The sequence below is a fragment of the Cryptotermes secundus genome, unplaced genomic scaffold (genome assembly GCF_002891405.2).
Source record: "Cryptotermes secundus unplaced genomic scaffold, Csec_1.0 scaffold297, whole genome shotgun sequence".
Lineage (NCBI taxonomy): Eukaryota > Metazoa > Arthropoda > Insecta > Blattodea > Kalotermitidae > Cryptotermes > Cryptotermes secundus.
In genome coordinates, this window is record NW_019721762.1 from 781,955 (window position 1) to 801,622 (window position 19,668).

At 41.6% G+C, this 19,668-nt stretch overlaps 1 protein-coding gene across 9 annotated transcripts in view; it reads left to right on the top strand.

Moving 5' to 3' along the window:
• LOC111875648 (oxidation resistance protein 1) overlaps positions 1–19,668 on the top strand; it is a 394,105-nt gene that overhangs the window by 156,019 nt on the left and 218,418 nt on the right. For 6 of the 9 annotated variants that reach the window (XM_023872054.2, XM_023872051.2, XM_023872053.2 and 3 more), the window contains exon 2: positions 17,015–17,663. The exons of the other annotated variants lie outside the window; for them this stretch is intronic. In XM_023872054.2, coding sequence (XP_023727822.1) covers positions 17,287–17,663 — 377 coding nt within the window. In that variant the 5' untranslated portion in view covers positions 17,015–17,286. The remainder of the gene's footprint in view (positions 1–17,014; positions 17,664–19,668) is intronic. 9 annotated transcript variants of the gene reach the window in all.

Here is a 19,668-nt window from a genome sequence, read left to right on the forward strand (position 1 = left end):
ATATATATATATATATGTAGTTGTTATGAAGTCTATAATGAGACTCAGAATGAACCCCATCTTGTTTCTGTCATTCTGTTTTTCTTAGCTATAGTACACTCCAAATGTTGGTATTACTTCTTGTAATTCCTACGAACATTTGGTGCCTTTTCGCTTATTTTGGTTAAAGTACACAGCGTGTATTATGAGGATAAAGTGCATTGGCAGGAGCAGTGTCGGAGATGCAGGTTCTTGTGTTTCGTAGAGTGGTGATGTGCTGCCTTGTTATGTAGTGTAGTTGTTTTCTTGTACAACATATTTCGACCTTACAAGGTCATCATTAGTTGTTGCTGCGCTCAATTGTCTTTTAGTTCATTGTTCTAAAACGTTGCTAAATTCTATTTAAGATCTAAATTGATGCTGAATTGTATTAAAATTCCTTACAGTTGTTCTACTATTTAAGTTCATATTCTATGTTGGTAATATTCCATTGTTTCATGAATTGTAGTGTGAATTGTATATAGAGTCTTGTTATGTCGTTAAACGGTTCTATTGTGTATGAGGTTATTCGTGTACAGAATGATGCAATATTGTGTGGTTTTCGTGGAAGGGGGATGTGTTCGCATCCGTAAGAAACAACTGTAATACTTGACAACGTAGCACAGCAACAGTCTAGAAACATGACAAGAAGTTGCACCTCCAAGACTGCCCCTAAGATTAAATGTTTGATGGGAAATTTTCTACGTCATGAATATTACGGAGTTTATATTGTGTAGAGAAACATGGCCTGAAGATGAACGGCTTGTAGATGAGTTATTATGAGGCAAATTGAATGTATTTTTTAAATATGAGTGTCTCATTGCGGCGACTGCGAAGAATACGATGTTCACGGTTGTAGCGGCCGATCACAGTGGCTGCGCGGTCTAAGGCATGAACCGTCTTCGCCCACTCAAACACTGGGGTCGTGGGTTCGAATCCCACTGGAGGCATGGATGTCTTGTGTGCATTTATTCTGTGTGTAGTTAGCGGCCTTGCGACTAGCTGATCCTCCGTTCAAGGAGTCCTACCGACTGTGTATGGGGTTAAGGAACTAAAAAGGCGGCCAATGTCCAAAGGGCTATAGAAAGAGAGAGGTGGGAGAGGGAGAGGGAGGATTGTAGCGTCGTGTTGTTAAGGAAAAGTCTGACGTTTCATCTTCAGGGTCGAAGAGGATTCTAGCGTACAGCATGTTGTTAAGAATGTTATCTGCATTGACGACAGTATTATTAATGTTGAGTTACGCAATTAAATTCTTTATTCCCATGTCTTAAAGCAGTCGAAAATGCAGTGAAGCCAAACCTGGGAAGGACATAATCACGTTTTTCATTAAGGTGCTGAGAACCTTTTCAATTCTAGTCGCAATCTTAGGTTGAAGATTTAAAACCGTGGTAGTTTTTAAGTTTCTTGCGGTGGGGAGAGACTGAGTCCACTTGGTACGTCGGCCACTAACTGACCATTTGTACCAGCCTCGGATGATAGATGATGAGTGTGGAGTAGTCGGTGGAATGAGAATTGGCAGGCTAAACCAAAGTATTCGGAGAGAACCGGCTTAAGCCCAACTTCGTCCACCACAAAACCCGCATGTCCTGACCGGGGCTCTAACCTGGACCGCCGCGGTGGGAAACCGGCGACTATCCGCCTGAGCTATGGCACGACCTTGAAACAGAAGTAAGTTTTATTCGGATTTATGGACACACTCATAAAAGGTAAAGTTGTCCCTGTGTTTAATTAATGAATTACCACCTCATTAAAACGTATGGAGGAGTGGAGGTATCTCTCCACCGTTTAGCCTCAGACTCTGGATGGAAGTGAGTGGTCAGCTCCACTCTCCTGCTGCTTTACCCCCAGGGAAGCAGCCCTCGGTACCCATTGTGTAGGAGGCTGGATGGGCCCTAGAGCCGGTCTGGACCGTGTGGAATAGAGAAAAATCTCTTGAACCTGCCGGGAATCGAACCCCGGCCTTCCAGCCCGTCGCCCATTAGAACACAGTTTTCGTAAGCCTTGAGGTTTGAATGGTCGTGGCAGCCATGATAATTTTTGGTGCTGATTGTGCATCCCTCGTGGCTGCCGCCTCCGTATCGGTGACGTTGCCCAAGCAGCCTGTTTTTGTCGTAAAGATCGAGGTTACAACGTTTCTGAATTAAGCGTTACGTCATTTAATGACTGGACTTGTGCAGATCTTTCCTGGTATATGCTTATGGGTTCGCGCTGTCTACAACTTGGATCTCTTCAAAGTAATTTATAAACCGTGTTTATTTTGTAACATTACAGAATTTCACACGCCATGCTAAATGACCCATTTCTTATCTTGTCAAAACCGGAAGAAATTCTTAATTTTTGGCGAATATCTTTCTATAAAAATGGAGGAGTTGCCGTCACACAGACAGCTTTTTCTATTTGTCATTTGACAACATGTTTCGGTCCAGATGTGCCGTCACCAGGCGATTCTTTGGGAAGCATACAAATGGTGACGGGCTACATATAAACTACAGTGCTAGTATAAAACATTTTTTGTTAGTTACATTTATTCAGATATATATATATATACCGTATGTATGCATGTATAGGCCGCAACACAATTTTCAGACAGAAATTATAGAAAAAAATAATTTTCTTGGAATATTATTTCAGGAGTAGAACACCCTGTATTACTAATTATGAATATAATTTTTTTTTAAATGAAGTGTGATTTCGAATATTTCGAATATAAGCCGCACCCCAGTTTTCCTCTTGAATTTTTGGCAAAAAATGTGCGGCCCCTACATGCGTAAATACGGTATATATATATATATATATGAGAATTATGTCACTGTCAACACAACAAATACAATTTTTATTTTCAGTCTTTATACTGCTACATGTTTCGGTCTCATAAGATCATCATCAGGCAGTTGTACACAGGAATACGTGTAGTTATCGAAGTACCGATATGGATCCCTATCGATGCAACGCGTCGTATTATATACTGACATAAATCTTTGCCCCAAGTTGATGTTATAATTAGAGTAGCAAATACGTAAATAAGGTAAAAGATAAATATAAAGGTTGCACCGATAAAGGTTCATATCGGTACTTCAATGACTATACGTATCCTGTGTATAACTGCCTGATGTTGGTCTTATGCGACCGAAACATTTAGCAGTATAAAGTTCGAAAATAAAAATTGTATTTGTTGTGTTAACAATGACATAATTCTTATATATATATATATCTGAAACACAGCAGGATATAACCAATGAAGACAATTTATTCAGTTAAAGAATCAGGGTACGAGTGTGAGGACGGGATCCAATTGATTTAGAATAGGGTTCATGTACTGTCTCTTGTATTCACGATAAAGAATTTTTGGAGTCCCCTAAAATGCAGCCAATTTCTAGACCGAGTGGCTATCAGCTTAGACTTGAAAGGATTCTGACGACGGTGTATACTGTACTTCTTTTGGCTTATTTTGGACTTCATCCATCGCCTGGTATATAAACGACAAAAAAACCACGACGTTTCGGAGACTGTATCTGTCTCCGTCTTCAGGTGGATGATTGAGACTAGCTCTTTCTAAGGGGCCCAACTGAGTAGGTTTATCCTTCCCTATCCACCTGAAGACGGAGACGGATCCAGTCTCCGAAACGTCGTGGTCTTTTGTCTTTTACATACCAGACGATGGGTGAAATNAAGTCCAAAATAAGCCAAAAGAAGTACGGCTATCAGCTTCTGGCCATGTGGACTGTACTCAATGGAGATAGCTGCAGCTGCTGGTCTTCGCCGTACTGCAGTATTTCAGTCAAACTTCTGTCTGGTTACACGGATCTACTCGGCTAACACATCTGGATGGCTGACTAACTCCATGGGACGGAGCTCTTCTTGAGAAGACGCCAGTTGCGCAGCTATTTAAGAGTTTCCCAACATTTTATGGAACTGGCAGGTTCATTAAAGTGTTCACAACAGCACTCCACTGGTCCCTATCTCTTTTGAGTTCCATCTTGATGCGATTATTATCCTCCCACCTATGTCTAGGTCTTTCTAGTGGTCTCTTTCCTTCTGGCTTTCCCACCTAAATCGTATATGCATTCCCCCTTGTGTGCTACATGTCCTGCCCATCTCATCCTCCTCCACGTAATCATTCTAATTATACTACGTGAAGTTATGACGCTCTTCATTATCCGGTTTTCTCTTACCTCCTGTCACTCCATAGCGGAGTCGATATAGCGACTAGCGACCGAGAGGTCGGAGTTCGAGTCCCGGTTCGGTCAAGAATTTTCTCTTCTCCACGTCGTGCAGACCAGCTCTGTGGTTCACCCAACTTCCTGTCCAATGGGTACCGTGGGCTCCTTCCTCGGAGGTAAAGCGGCAGGGGCGTGAAGCTAAAAACTCACTTCTATCTAGTGCTGACGTCAGGAATGTTGGGTCTATATATTCAGGGACTTCATTTTTTTTTTTTTTAGATTTATTCGGAAAAATTTCGAAACTTGTTATATTGCACAGTATGTCTAATAAATATTGAAACATTTTCCAGACTCTCATACAGATGATATTCACGTATATTATTGGTTTGCTGAGTCATTGTACGAATGTAAGCTAATTCTTTTCCACCTTTTTGTACACAACGATGAAGACCTTAATTCTGAGACAAAGGGGATGCCGATACTCACGGATAGTGGCGCGACTGGTTCTTTGTAGCTGGGATTTCTTGTTTTAGTACGATATAAAAAGAGAGCACGATGAGGTTTCCAAGCCCTGAACTTTGGCTGAGTGAGTGGAATCGAATTAATGATCTGGAACTCGTTCTTGCATAGCACAATCCATGTGATGTGCGCATAAAGTGAGCGATGGGTCTGCAGAACTGCTGTATCTGCTACTGGTAGCTCCTATGTCCAAGTCTTAGCTCTGGTCTTGTGGTCAAGAGTTCCTGGATACAGATCCAGAGGTCCCGGGTTCGATTCCCGGAGCTACCAGATTTTCTGAGAAGTAGTGGGTCTGGAACGGGGTCCACTTAGCCTCGTGAGGATAACTGAGGAGCTCTTTCAAGGAAATAGCGGCTCCGGTCTAGAAAACCGAGATTAGCGACCGTGGGGATCCGTTGTGCTGACCACGTGAAACCCTGTACCCTCTAAAGTTGGCACTAACTTCGCCGACAAGCTGCGGTCGTTCGGTCGGAATAGTTCGCTTGCGGACTACAGACCACGGAGTTTATTTGTGTGTGAAATTCGGAATTGTATTTCATTTGCTTGCCCACAATATCTGACAAGCTACACGTAAAAGTTTCGCTAACTTGTCATGTACTCCGGAGCTTTTGTTTATATTTTAATGTCTGTATAAGATAGACTGGGTATCTAGCACGAAGATGATGAATGTAGTGGTTTACAAAAGCTCTGAAAGTACTGTGTTTGGAGACTTCTACAGGTCAAAAAGAGAGAATTGTGAAATTAACAATTAACCAGTCTGCTTTTACCGGTTCTCACAGTGTCTTCGCTTGCGGATTTCTTATATTCTTCCTTCTACCCTGAAGATGGAGGCGATACGTTCCTCCGAAACGTCGGATAACACCACATATACACGGTGCCAAATCCCAGAAGACTGCATTCTTCAACAGTAAGAAAGTTAGTAAGATTCGTATTGAAGACACCACATTTTCTCTGAGGTTCAGAAGTCATGTGTCGCCTGTCTTGAGCACTGAACTGCATTGCTAGGGTGTAGACTCGACACGCTTCGCGTTCCCTACGTTCCCATGTCAAAATCAGAAGTAAGCCCCTGTTGTTTCTCTTATTTTCTGATGTCAGGACGACGAAGTCCGCTGAAGAGAGGCTTTGATATGGACTGGTCAAGAAATGTCCGCCTTTTGTGTAACCCAAAGGCTTCACACGAGTCCGCCACTGAACCATATCCCGAGCCAGTTTAGTCAGTTTCACACCTTTCCACCCTATTTCTTTGAGATCAGTTTTGTTGTTGACCTCTTATATACGCTTAAGTCTGCTAAGTGGCCTTTTCCCAAGACATTGTGCAACTAAAATGTGGTATGTGGACACTTTCTTTTGCGGTGGTTGGTACGGTATGAGGTTAAGAGTTTAAAATTCCGCCCGTGAGAAGACATTAAGAATGTTGTTATACCAAGGAACAGCTTTTGTAAATGAATTCCATCCGAATACCATCTTGCGCAGTGGCATTTAGAAGCTGGTAATAAAAGAACAATGTTTCGTAACCCAATAAGCTTGCAGGAAGATGGGTTCCTATGTTAGTAGATTTAATGAGGTCAGCTTTCCCTTGCGGAATAAGGACTGTGTTGTTTCCTCTTATTGCATTGTGTTTCATCACTACATGCATTGTATGTTTTTTTTTTAAAGTGCGTTGTCTTCTGCACCCAGTAATATCCGAAAGTAGAAAACTCGTGAGTCTGAACTACAACAGTGCCACATCCTGATTGCATGCACTCTAATACTCTAACCCAAATTCCCACAGACTTTACAACGGAGTGCTCTTCCTCGTTTTATTGAGTACCCCGCTTTCTTTTTAAAGTAGAAATCATACTTATTAGATCACCACGCGCTCTGCATGTGTGGTTTTTTGAGCCAGTTGGACCGCCTCTATGGTACAGTGGTCAGAATTTCTGCCTACAGATCCAGGGGTCCGGTTTCGATTCCCGGCGCTACCAAATTTTCTGAGAAGTAGTGTGTCAGAAGCGGGTTCTACTCAGCCTTGTGAGAATAACTGAGCAGCTGTTTCAAGGAAATAACGCCTCCGGTCTAGAGAACAGATTAACGGCCGCGGGGATCCGTTGCGCTGACCACGTGACACCCACTATTTGCAAAAGTTGGCACTAACTTCGCCGACAAGCGGTGGTCGCTTGATCGGTATAGTTCGCTTGAGGACTACAGGCCACGGAGTTTTTGTTTTTTACCAATTTCTACGAAACAGCATGAAGAGCATGCCATTCAAGACCACACCAACGGCGTACGGTTTACTTTCGCACAGTCAAAAATATCATCAGGGTATAGGGTGAACTTGTGAAACGATAGCATCAGTGTCACTTTGAGATCCTGAAATGAAGTGTGGTGTCAGATCTAGAAGAAAAATGCATAGTTTTCTGTGGTAGTTTATTTGTAGGATGTAAAATAATATGGCTGTAATGCGAACACTTTCTTTAACTTCTGGTTGGTTGGCGATCTCTAATGAAGCACTGGAAGCATGTGAAATGTGGTACGAAATTAGATCATAAACATTACTGCACATTATATGCGATATATTGTCATTAAGTTATTGATTACAAATATGGCGGCGATGCGAAACCTTAAAGTTGTATGCAACAAATGTAATATATACAGAATCTGCACTTAAGTAGTTCGTTCTTATATAAAAAGGTATTATATCTCCAGGACTAAAAGTGTATGCATAGCGAAGTAGGTTTTATGAGTTGTGCTCCCAGTTCTTTGTTTCTTTTTGCCGGTTGTTTAACGACGCTGTCAGTACCAGTACTATATAGCGTCGGATAGGAAGATGAATTGGAAAGAACATCAAAGGAAGCGGTCGTGGTGTAATCGAGGCATTCTTATGGCATTGGTCTGGGGTGACTGAGGAAAACCTCGAAACGGTGAGGAGAACGGTTTCCATGTCGAGATTCGAACCGTGTATATCCCGAATGCAAGTCAAGGGCGTTATCTCTAAAGGAACCTATTCAGGGAACTCCTTGTTGTGGCATGACTTACAAAATAAAGTATTTTAAAAAAGGTGAAACTTACAAGTACGTATTTGTAAAATTAGAGCATTGTTTCATTCCGATATACGAGCAAGAAATACAGAAGCTAGTGGAGATGCTAAGCCAGAAATTCAGTTACATAACAGTTTTGAAAATGTGTATATAGGAAAGTCGGTTAACGGCATAACCTTCTGTTCGTGTAAAGGCATTCTTATCGTGTAACAGTGTCAAGCTTACACCTGTATGAGAACTTCCCAACATGAGCTCAACAAACCGTTTCTATTTCCAAGTATAACCAGAATGAAAACTTCTCAGATTTCAGGTGTTTCTCGAGTAGTATTCGTATTCTCATGTTCATGTAAAGAGATCTGTAATATTGCCAGGAGCACGCTGCCTCAAACTACACTTCTGTTTTTCTTTGTTACCTCTTAGAAAACCGAGATTAACGGCCGTGGGGATCCGTTGCGCTGACCGCCTGACACCATCTATCCGCAAAAGTTGGCACTATCTTCGCCGACAAGCGGCGGTCGCTCGGTCAGTATAGTTCGCTTGCGGACTACAGACCACAGAGCTTGTCTTCTTTGTTTTGCCTCTAAACATTACTTTCTTAATAAGCTCGTAATTTTTGTTACAGACTTCACTAGAAGACTCTGTCGTGTTTTGCTCCGAGGGAACCTAAAAATAAACTTATTTATAAACAAAATCGCAACCTAAGAACACTAATCAGGGAACGGGGACTAATACATTGCTGATTTACGATCGCTCCAGAGTCTCACAGTATGAAATTATTCAGAGTTCGGAATTCCAACGTCAAACGATCTCTTGTTGCACTAATCTCCCGTCTCGCTTCTGGATTCGAAAGGTCACATGAGGTGAGACTAACGATTTATGAATCAAAACCTGTTTAAAGATGTAGTGATTCAGATTAATGACACGAATGTTCATGATGAGTACTTTATGGATTGTTAGGATTATGAAAATTTTCAACAAGTTTATTGCGCTGTTGTTATACTCTTTTCCTCAATTAAAATTGGTGTGCCGATCCCAGTGGCCGGGCGGTTTAAGGCATGAAATGTCTTCGCTCGCTCGAACGCTTGGATCTTAGGTTCGAATCGCACTCAGTGCATGGATGTCTTTGAGTTTAATCTGTGTTTGTGTTGTTCTATGCGTGTAGGTAGCAAGGAGTCCTACGAAACTGAAGAAGAGGCCAAGGCCCATCAAAGGGCTGTAGAGCCGTTGATGAATGAATAAAAATTGGATGTACTTTTAACAGTGATGCGAAAATCACGGTCCATGTTCACATACAACGAATGGAAATTTGTATAAATGTGTAATAAACATTCCAAACACAAGCTTTACCTGTCGAAACGTCGTTTCAATTGAAACGCGTTATACAAAGACTTAATGAAGATATGGTTGGGAAAGTAAGAGAAATTCAAACAGTTCGTGAAAAGAGGAGATGTTACAAAATTTAGAGTCGGTTTCCTTTGTTCTGAAAACTCGGCCTTTTGGCTTTGTTAGGATGTATGCACAGTGTAATGTGTTAGTAATAGGAGTCTACCGATGTGTTAAGAGTTGGTGACAATTCTTAATTTTGAGTTTCTCGTCAAATTCGAGGTTCATTCAACTGAATCCCGTCTTGGCTGGGGATAAGTTCCCCGAACAAGATACTATAGCATCATGTAATGAAGTGTACCACTTTCTCATGATTGTATCTGTATACAATAATAATTCACAAGCTTACGTCCATGTCTCACGCCTTTCTGTGGCGTTTTCAGATGGAATCAAATTTTAGAACACAGTCCACAGTTCAGTTAGATACTCCATAGGAAAATAAGAACTCAGAAGAAAGTTTCTGATGTGGGAATCCCGTGAAAATTTTGTAGCTATTTTTCTGTATTTCAGAACCGCTAAACGGCATGTCGGAGAGATAAAATTGGTAAAGGGTAAAAGTTTTTTTAGCAACATGTTACGGAGAAAGTAAAGTGCTGAATTTCCTTATTGGACACAGGATGCTAAAAAATACGTGCGATCTTATTATACTTTCTAAATTGTAAGTCAAAGAGAATAGTCTAATATGACAAAAAATGTTTAATTTTACTTGCATGGACCACAGGATATAAGGAACTTGTTAAAATGGTACCATTAACAAAGAGGTTACGGAGAAATACGTTCATAAGAAACTGTTCTAGTGAAATGTGGGAATCAAAGTGCTTTACCCAAATACAGTATGCGCCAAAATATTCAGTACTGAAATGAAAAGACGTCCTGTTGATACCACTGCCTATTCATGTGAAGGCCCCTTGCACGACAGAACCTTCTCAAATCCTGAAGAAATGGTCCGATCGCCATGTCCCTGTAGCGTTCTTGGGTGACGGTAAGAGCATTGCCTTCCTCATCCTCAATGAAATAGGGGCCTAATGTACCGTGTGCTGAGACGGCACACCATAGCGTCACACGTGTGCTATGTAGCGGTTTCTGGACAATAACATCTGACCGCTCAAAACCAAGGAAGCGAGTTGTCTGGCGACCACTTCCGTATGAGCGCAAATAATACTCAACTATGAATACTTTTTCCTCCGTCGAGAGACCCATTTCCAACAACTGCATAACACAACTTCCTTTTCACTACTGGGAACACGTGCAGCTGAAGCTATGCACCGTTGACAAACGCATTTGCGCGTTAGAGATGAGTGAGTTTCAGTACTGTAATTTTGGCGCATACTGTATTAAAAAACAATCATAATAACGTTTGAGTTCACAAGATACGCCGTGTAAATCTTAAGGTCTTGAAAGATTAGCAGAAATGCTTAAATTTGTCTAAATAATAATTATGCTTCAGTTGATAAATTTGTAATATTAAAAACATAGTTCCTAAAACATCTAATTATATTTCCAGGTTTATGTTCACCCCACTTTCGAAAACTCGTAAAGAAAATGAAGCTTTAAAAATAAACGGGTTATTTCTAATTATTCGGGGAGGGAATATTTCGACATAGGTTGTCAAAAAATTGTATACGCTCTAAACTAATACATGTGACATGTAGTTGCAGTTGGGTTGCACCACAACAGAGGAATATTAGCAAAGACAGCAGTGGTCAGAGCTGGAGGTAGACTGTTGCTTGAGATTTGTGTGTCCTCCGTTGTTCAGAGTCCTTTTTGAAGAGCTAATAAGCGTTTAGGCCGGTCACGGTAGCCGAATGGTCTAAGGCATGCACTGTCTTCGCTCGCTCTGAAGCCGGGATCGTGGGTTCGAATCCCACTCAGGGCATGGATGTTTGTGTGCGTTATTCTGTGTTTGTCTACAGGTAGAGGCCTTGCGACGAGCTGATCACTCGCCCAAGGAGTCCTACCGAATGTGTAAGATCTAGAAAAACCGAAGCGAACGGAGAAGTTCATGGAGGTAGGCCTAGGCCCACTGGGGCTGTAGTGCCATGGAAAAAAAAATAAGCGCTTAGGTAGTGAAAATTTTTTAATGAAACTTGCGGTTCGGTACTGTGTTAGCGAGAATCCGCCGCTAGACCCTGTCCTGAACGACGATTCCATTTCACATCCTCACATGCTGTTTGCATAATGACCATCTTAAGATTATTTTTCCATCTGCATCTAAGTTTTGTAAGTGGTCGCTTTCCTTTCATGGTTGAAGTCTCAACAAAATTGTGATGCCGAAGGATGTCGGTTTATAAATTAATCAGTTCAAAACAGAATTGAGGTAGAAATGGAAATTGTGATATTCGCGTGTCTTCTTCTCTCTCTCTCTCCTCTTGCTCCCAGTTTGAAGCATAGGGCTGATTTATCAGTTTCTTGATCATTTTACAGACGGTAGGACTCCTTAGATTGGTGATCAGCCCGTCGCATGGCCTCTACCTAAACACGGAATAAACACATACACACACCAAACATGTATGCCTTATGTGGGATTGGAACTCACAATCCCGGCTTCCGAGCGAGCGAAGACAGTGCATGCCTTAGACCGCTGCCCTGCCGTGACCGGCGAAACTTGTTCTTGCAGTGCAGAAAACCTTTTGCATGACAAAATTAAGTACTGTTTGTCAGACCTCACGTTCAACTAATTCGAAAGTGAAGTCCCATCATTGTGCAAATTTCGAGCTTGTCAGCAGACTGCGAACAGTGTCTTACCCAGATGAGTGGCAGCTGGTGAAACAAGGCGGTCGATTCTGGGATCCGAACGCCACAAACGTCTTACGGTCGTAGGAGCGAGTGACAGAGACAACTTTACCTCTGCCTTTGACACTATATATCAAACAAGAATGCACGAGTTCATATGAACATTTCTTTTCCTTTACAACGCTGGCATTCCAAGAGACGAAAAGTTCACACCGTTATACGTCACTGTGGCAGTCTGGTGTCGAAGCATCCAGACTACTCTTCGTACCTGGTCCAAAGTGAATTGTTACAAGGAAAGGATTCTTGACGATAAAAGATCTGAATGTGTAATAGGCATGAGCACAATTTAGTCACCAAACTAGAACTGTGCGGCCGCTCCTACGAGACATGTCATGCATGACAAGCAGCTGATGAACACACACTCACAACTTGTCTCTTTTCATAGACATATATTACCACAGTCAATAAGTTCGTGGAATGGCCGCAAAGCGCCGTTGCAGTGCACTACAGCGGATAGGTTGAGGCACGATATAATGCCCTTTCGGTTCATCTCTCATCACAGCAAGAGGCAGTTGTGTGCAAACAGTGTAAGTAGAACTACGACCTCTATTGTGAATTGCAGTTAAATGCAAATGGCGGAAATCGAAAATGTGGCAGTTTGAACAACGGGCAAGCATCAAGTTCTGCCAAAAACTAGGCAAATCCCCTAGCGAAACATTTGGCGTAGGAAGAATTGGCTGTTGCTAAACGACAACGCCCCTGCATATCGCTCTATTCTTGTCCAAGGGGAACTGACAAGGCAACAGGTCACCGTTTTGCCACACCCTCCGTACTCACCTGATCTCGCACCATGCGCTTTTCTTTCTCTTTCACCGCTTTAAAGTAAAGCTACGTGGTCGTAGATTTAAGTCGTCCGAGGAGGTGGTCATTGCCACAAGAGACGCCGTATGAGAATTTCCTGCCAGTATGTTTCAGCAATGTTTTCGGCAGCTATGTCAACGTTGGCAGACTTGCTTAGCGGCCAATGGTAACTATTTTGAGGGCCGATGTGGATCTGTGTAAGTGTATGTGAATATCTTGTAATATGATGCGATAAAACCACATTCCACGAACTTAATGACTCTACTACGTGTAACTTATGGAACGACCACCGTGTTTGTGTACACCGCTACAGTACTTTGATTGTATTGGTTTCTCGCCGCTGTTCCTTACACGTTCTGCATAGGTTATAGTTAGGCAAACAACCCATATTTTACTGCTTTGAAATAGCAATGAAGAGTGCAGGAACTGAGGTTCTCACAGCGGTGGTTATGAAGTATATAACGCCGTGTAAGCCCCAGGGAAGACCAAGGCGTAGGTGGGTGGACGATATTAGAATGGATCTTAGAGAGATAGGATGGGATGGTATGGATTGGATACATCTGGCTCAGGTTAGGGACCAGTGGAGGGCTCTGGTGAATACGGTAATGAACCTTCGAGTTCCATAAAATTCTGGGAAATTCTTGAGTAGCTGCAGAATTGGCGGCTCCTCCAGAAGGGCTCAGCTCCATGAGTAAGTAAGCAAATAAGCCCGTTGAATGCCAACCGACGTTTCGGAGGATTTTTATACCTTGAAGATAGAGTCGGCATATTCCTCCGAAACGTCGGTTGACTTAGGACGGGCTGTACAACATTATATCCCAGAAGATATAAATCTTCAATAGAGAAGAGTGATAGCACTGGAAGCATGAAAACCGTGTGCTTCTGAAAAGGCACATGAAAACAACGCAGTAATTCCGTATGGCAAGTAAAGGACTTGTATCCCATACTGGAAATGACATTGCATTCTTACTGTTCATCTTTTGTAATCGCGTATATTAACATGAGACCATCCCCTTAGTAGAGAACATGGGAGAAGTGCACACACAAATTTGCCTTGGAAACCTGGAAGAAGACCTAGGCATAAATGGGATGGTAATATGAAAACGGATCTTCAAGAAATAGGTGCGAATATGTGGTATGGATTAATGTGGCTCAGGATACGGTCCAATGGTGGGCTCTTGTGAACACGGGAAATGCTACTTCAGGTTTCACAAACGATATTTAATTTCTGAACGAGAACTCTGCCTCGTGGAGTTGGCGGTCAGCGTTGTAGCAGCCCTCTGTTCCTTAACATAACCTGGCCGTAAATATCGGACGTTGAAGAGTAAAAATGAGCGAGAAAATTTATGATATGTATATATACTTTTTATTCCTGCTACGCGTTTCGGTCGTACAAGAAAGTTTATGATTTTGCATCATAATAACTGCAGACCTGGACAGTACATGCTATGGATTCGATACACATAGGCCAGGTGGTGGATTCAAATGTTCTTCTGTAAGTCTTTTGATCGTTTAAGTTCTGGAGCGTTACGTATGGTGATCCGATTTTTAGGGTGTAACTAACTCCGTGGCTTTTAGTCCGCAAACGAACTATATCGACCGAGCGACCGCCGCTTGTCGACGAAGTTAGTGCCAACTTTAGTGGATAGAGGGTGTCGCGTGGTCAGCGCAACGGATTCCCACGGCTGTTAATCTCGGTTTTCTAGGTCGGAGCCGCTATTTCCTTAAAATAGCTCCTCAATTATCCTCACGTGGCTGAATGGACTCCGTTCCAGGCCAACTACTACTCGGAAAATCTGGTAGCGCCGGGAATCGAACCCGGGACCTCTGGATCTGTAGGCATGAACTCTGACCACTAGACCACAGAGGCGGTCATTTTTAGGGTATAGGTATGTTAAAATAGCTCTGCAGTGAATAATTTATTGCAGAAAATTCGATCAGAACGTATCACGTAATGTATACATACAGGGGGAGAGTGAAAACGAAATGAGAGCCTCTCAAGAACTGTACAGTTAAGAAGAAAGTGAAGTTGGAGACCAGAATTGTTTGAACATCATATTTAACGTTAATGTTATTATATTGGAAAACACATTTCTGCAGGTTCGTGATAACGTATAATTATCACATTGTAATATATCAGTGTACTCATACATGTCCTTAAACTTGTCCAAAGAGACTTTACATCATACAGAACGTTTTGTACCTGCTGGAGTCAGGTACAGGGTTTGGTTAGAATAACAAATATTAGTTGTAGTGTATGTCAGTCAAAATCCAAAGCTCTCTGTTTATTGAATATTTGCTTAAGTAAATACCTTCAAGTCATTTTCAACTTTCTGTTGTGTTTTCTTTTAACTGAATACTATTCTGTTTTATTCTATTCATTAATAATATTAATATAGTAATATTTCACTTCTAACTTCATATTCGGACATTCCGTAATGTTATAATTGTAGAACTGTTGTAGGATTTGAAGTTCTCACAGCAACTGTTATGAAGACTTCTATCTTCTGGGATATAACGCCTTACAGTCTGTTGTAATTGATGCGATATTTCGGAGGAATATGTCGCTTCTATCTTCAGGGCAAAAGAATAAACCAAGCAAGAAGCCATGCTTCATGCTGGCAGCTTTCTTAGCGTGTTCTTTGACCACAAAGATGGGGGACGACATATTCCTCCGAATCATCTCTTGATTTTCAAATGACTACACAGCGTCATATCACAGAAGTTGCCACGATAGAACGATTTGTTATTTACTCACCATAATAATGTTTCAGAACTGTGGCTTGAGGAACCATCAAGTTTCCTGTTACAAGTCTCAGGGATCACACCGATTTTTTTACGTGCTAGACTGTAAACAATTTTGTATTTAAAATGTATGCACTGAGGGAATAATTAATCCGTCTCAGAAACGTAGAACGGAAGGAGTAAGTTGCTATGCAGAGTGTCGAAGCCAAAATGCGAGTCCTCCCATGTACACTTGACCGCGTATTGAAAACCAAAATAGCGGAGTCGTGTAGACACGATTTAACTTCGATCTTATATAAAGCAAAAGCGAAGACTTCTTAAAGATTTTTTAAAGAAATAGGTTGTGATTATGGGGTTTGGATTCGGCAGGCTCAGGATAACATCCAGTTTGAAATCCCACCAGTTCCTAATCTTTATACCCTAATAAAATGTCCTCTAAAGCAAGGTTCTGTGATTCATAAAGGTAAAGTTGTCCCTGTGCTTAACTAATTAAGTACTACACCATGAAGACGTATGGGGGAGTGGATGTGTAGAACCACATTTTCTTAACCTCGGCACTAGGTGAAGGTGAGTGGTAAGCTTCACGCTCAAGCCGTTTTACCCCCGGGGAAAGAGCCACCGGTACCCATTGGATAGGAGGTTGGATGGACCCCATAACCGGTCTGGACGACGTAGAGAAGAGAAAATTCTTGACTCTACCTGGCCTCGAACTCAGATTACCCCGTCGTCCAGCCCATAAGCAGTCACTATACCCACTACGCTATCCCGGCTCCTCTGTGATTCATAAACCATTAAATAATTTTGAACGAAAATGAACCCTGTCAACATGAATTATTTTCATTCATCAATGACTCTACAGCCCTTTGTTGGGTCCTGGCCTCTTATTCAGTTACGTAATCTCTTAAACACAGACGGTAGGACTCCTCAGCCCGTCGCAAGGCCTCTACCTACTCAAAGAATAAACACGCACAGACATTCATGCCTCGAGTGTGAGAACATAAATTAATTGAAGTTAAATTTTTAATTCCTTCGCTTCATATGTACGGCTATACAGCTAGGAAATGGCCCAAGGTTATAGTTCGTAAAAAGGCAATGTTGGATTGAGAGTAGGAGAAGGGTGTTACTTTCTGTACCTCAAAATTCTGCTTTTTCTGTCAAGAATTCACGTGTTTCTCACCGTTCAGTTGCGCTTAAAACACCCGTTTCGTTTGAGGGACAGCACAGTGGAGTGATTCGTTTTATATGAAAGTAGCTTAATTCTGCTTCGCCGCTGTACGTGCCTCGCGTCTCGTGTCAGCAAGTAGGCAGCGTAACACTGACCCACATTCCCGTTATAGATGCTCGTTTTCTGAGCTCAGTCAGTGCAGAGAACCACGTCAAATCGAAAATTACATAATTGTTTCCATATACCTCACCGAAATAAAAGTTTCCGAAGAAGCCCTTTTGACTAGAAATTGGATCTTGAAGGTAAAATGATGATTGATGACTGTTAGACGCTTTAAACCTTTATGCCTTGTCCTTCTTGTATTGTGTTCATGTGCATCAATAGATTGTTAACTGTCATGTCTGAAATCCCAGGTCAGGCAGGCCACTTCTCTTTGTTACTGAATGCAGTAATTCCCCAAACTCGTTCATGAAGGCTACGCGTTCCATCATCAACGTAAATACCAAACCAGAGACGAATAAACATAAGCGAGTGTTTCCATCTGAATGATGTCCAAGCTCCTCACTGTGTTATAACCAGCTTGCACCTCCGGTTCGGCCCTGTTTCGATCTTTCAGTGTATATTTGGGACAGTGGTGTATGTGTTGTGAAGTGCTGTGTGGTTCGATGTAGAATCGGTGAATTTTATGGCTGTTACCATGGAAACAGAATGGTACGTGCATGCATCTGACGATGAGCGTGATAAAATGAAGGAGAGACAAACTACTGTCCTTGAAAACAACAATCCTACATCAACGAATTCCGGTTCACAGAAACAGTGGAGTACTTCCTCCATCCCTGGTCTTGTAAACTTGGAGGAATCCATTATCATGGAACAGTGCCCTACAAGTGCGGTGGACAAACGTGGTCGTCGAAAATCTTGGCATATCAAGATGGAGAGGAAGAGGCGTAAAGGAGTCATGGGAGGAAGTCCAGGTCACGGGGGTTCCGGTGAAAAACTGTCAGATAGACATAAAAGGCCCTCCTGGTGGAATATCTTCGTCCCAGACCACTGGCCTTCACGGTGAGCTCTTAATTACATATGATTTGAGTTAACTTTTACTATACTTGTAGAATAATTTAATCATCTTAATTATTTATTAATAAAATTAAAATATTGCTTACCAGTTAACACCTCCTTAACTGGTGGATATTTGAATTCAGAAAGCAAGCTCAGAAATATGCAGTGTCCAATAATATGTAAAGTTTTTTTTTTTTTTTCAAATTTATTATACAGGGTTATTCATAAGTCTGTGAAACATTTTGAAAATTTACAATAAATAAACTACGCAACGGATACCAAATTTTATTATACTAAAATAAAGTTAAACTCGCTAAGTTTGTTTTACATAGTTCACATATGCTCAATGTGGCCACCTTTGCTGACACGGCAGACATCTATGCGATAATCCATTTCGTCCCACACCCGTGTCAGCATATCACGGTTGACCAGAGCCACAGCAGCGGTGATACGGTTGCGAAGATCCCTGAGTTTAGCAGGCAATGGCGGTTTTCAAAAAGACTTGAAAAGATTCATTCTCTATCGGCGTAAGAATTACCATGATTCTACGAATTGTTTATTTGTTGTGAATTTTTAAAATGTTTCACGGACTTACGAATAACACTGTACATGATTTGCAGAGTTCTCTATAAATGTTTGTGTTCAATAAGCACTGGCTCGTGAATGAGTTATGCCCAGTGGCGTAACTCATATATGCGTGCGCTTTCTTTGTTCATTTATGTGTCATTTTAATGCTTGTGTCGGAGTTTTACTCAGATGTGTCCGGTAGAGATAGAACGGTGTATCTTTTCGGTCTAAAGCACAGATCATTGAAGGTCGCAGTGCAAGGGCCGGATGTTTATGGTTCACCCCCTATGTTTTCATAATTAATTAATTAATTAATTAATTAATTAATTCATTCATTCATTCATTCATTCATTCAATCATCTTTTCAGTCTGTGTAGTTTTGCTAAGTATTTGGTATTCCACTTTTCTATTTCACTGAGCATTGTATTCACCTGGAGATCTTCACGGATCCTGCGATTGTTTATGTACCAAGGTGCATTCAGAATAGGCCGGAGATTCTTGGATTGAAAGCGCTGGAGGATTTCGAAGTTGGAATTGAAGGCTGTGCTCCTTAGCTGAATGCCATAAATCCAGATGGGTTTAAGTACTGCTCTATATGGATGAGTTTGTTTTCTATTGATAGTGTTGATCTTCCGACTAGACAGTGAATTTATTTCACTTTTAGGTTGAACTGTTTACTTTTGGTCCTAATGTGCTTTGCCCGTGTCAGTCTACTATCAAGATGTGTGCTCAGGTATTTCACTTCGTTTTTTTTTTTCAGGATAGAGCAACATTGCACTCTCGGACAGGCATTGTTGCGTAGGATGAATGTAATATGCGTGGATTTGTTTTGATTTCTTTTAATTTTCAATGTCTTCCCCCAACCGTCGATCTTATTGATGGTGGCTTGGAGTTTCATTGAAGGTATCGCTGGATCTTCATGTGCGACTAAGATGACTGTAACATCGGCGAAGATAGCAGTAGTTGTGTTGTCTGATGTCGGGAGGTAGCTTGTGTAGATAAGATATAGGACGGGTCCTAAGACACTTCCTTGCGGTGTACCTGATTCAGTTTCCCGTAGGGTTGTGATTTCGTCTTTGAATTTTACTTGAAAGACTCTAACCGATAGATATGACCCTAATATTATGTAGTATGCTCACGGTGCTTCCTCGCTCTCGGATTTCTTTCTACCCTGAAGATGGAGACGAAACGTCGGTTTATACAATATCTTCACGGCGCCGCATCCCAGAAGACGGCATTCTTCATATTTCTTTATTGTTCACTGTTTGTTTTACGGATGCTGCCAAACCTTTGAAAAGCTCGTTTCTGCAGTTTCAAAATGCGAAACCTATTTTATAGTAAAGACAACAGACGGCCAGTTGTTTTGTTTGCTGCGTATTAACTTAATGGGTTGTCGCTTTCACTGTCACTGCGCAGACACGGCTCACAGAGAGATACTCAG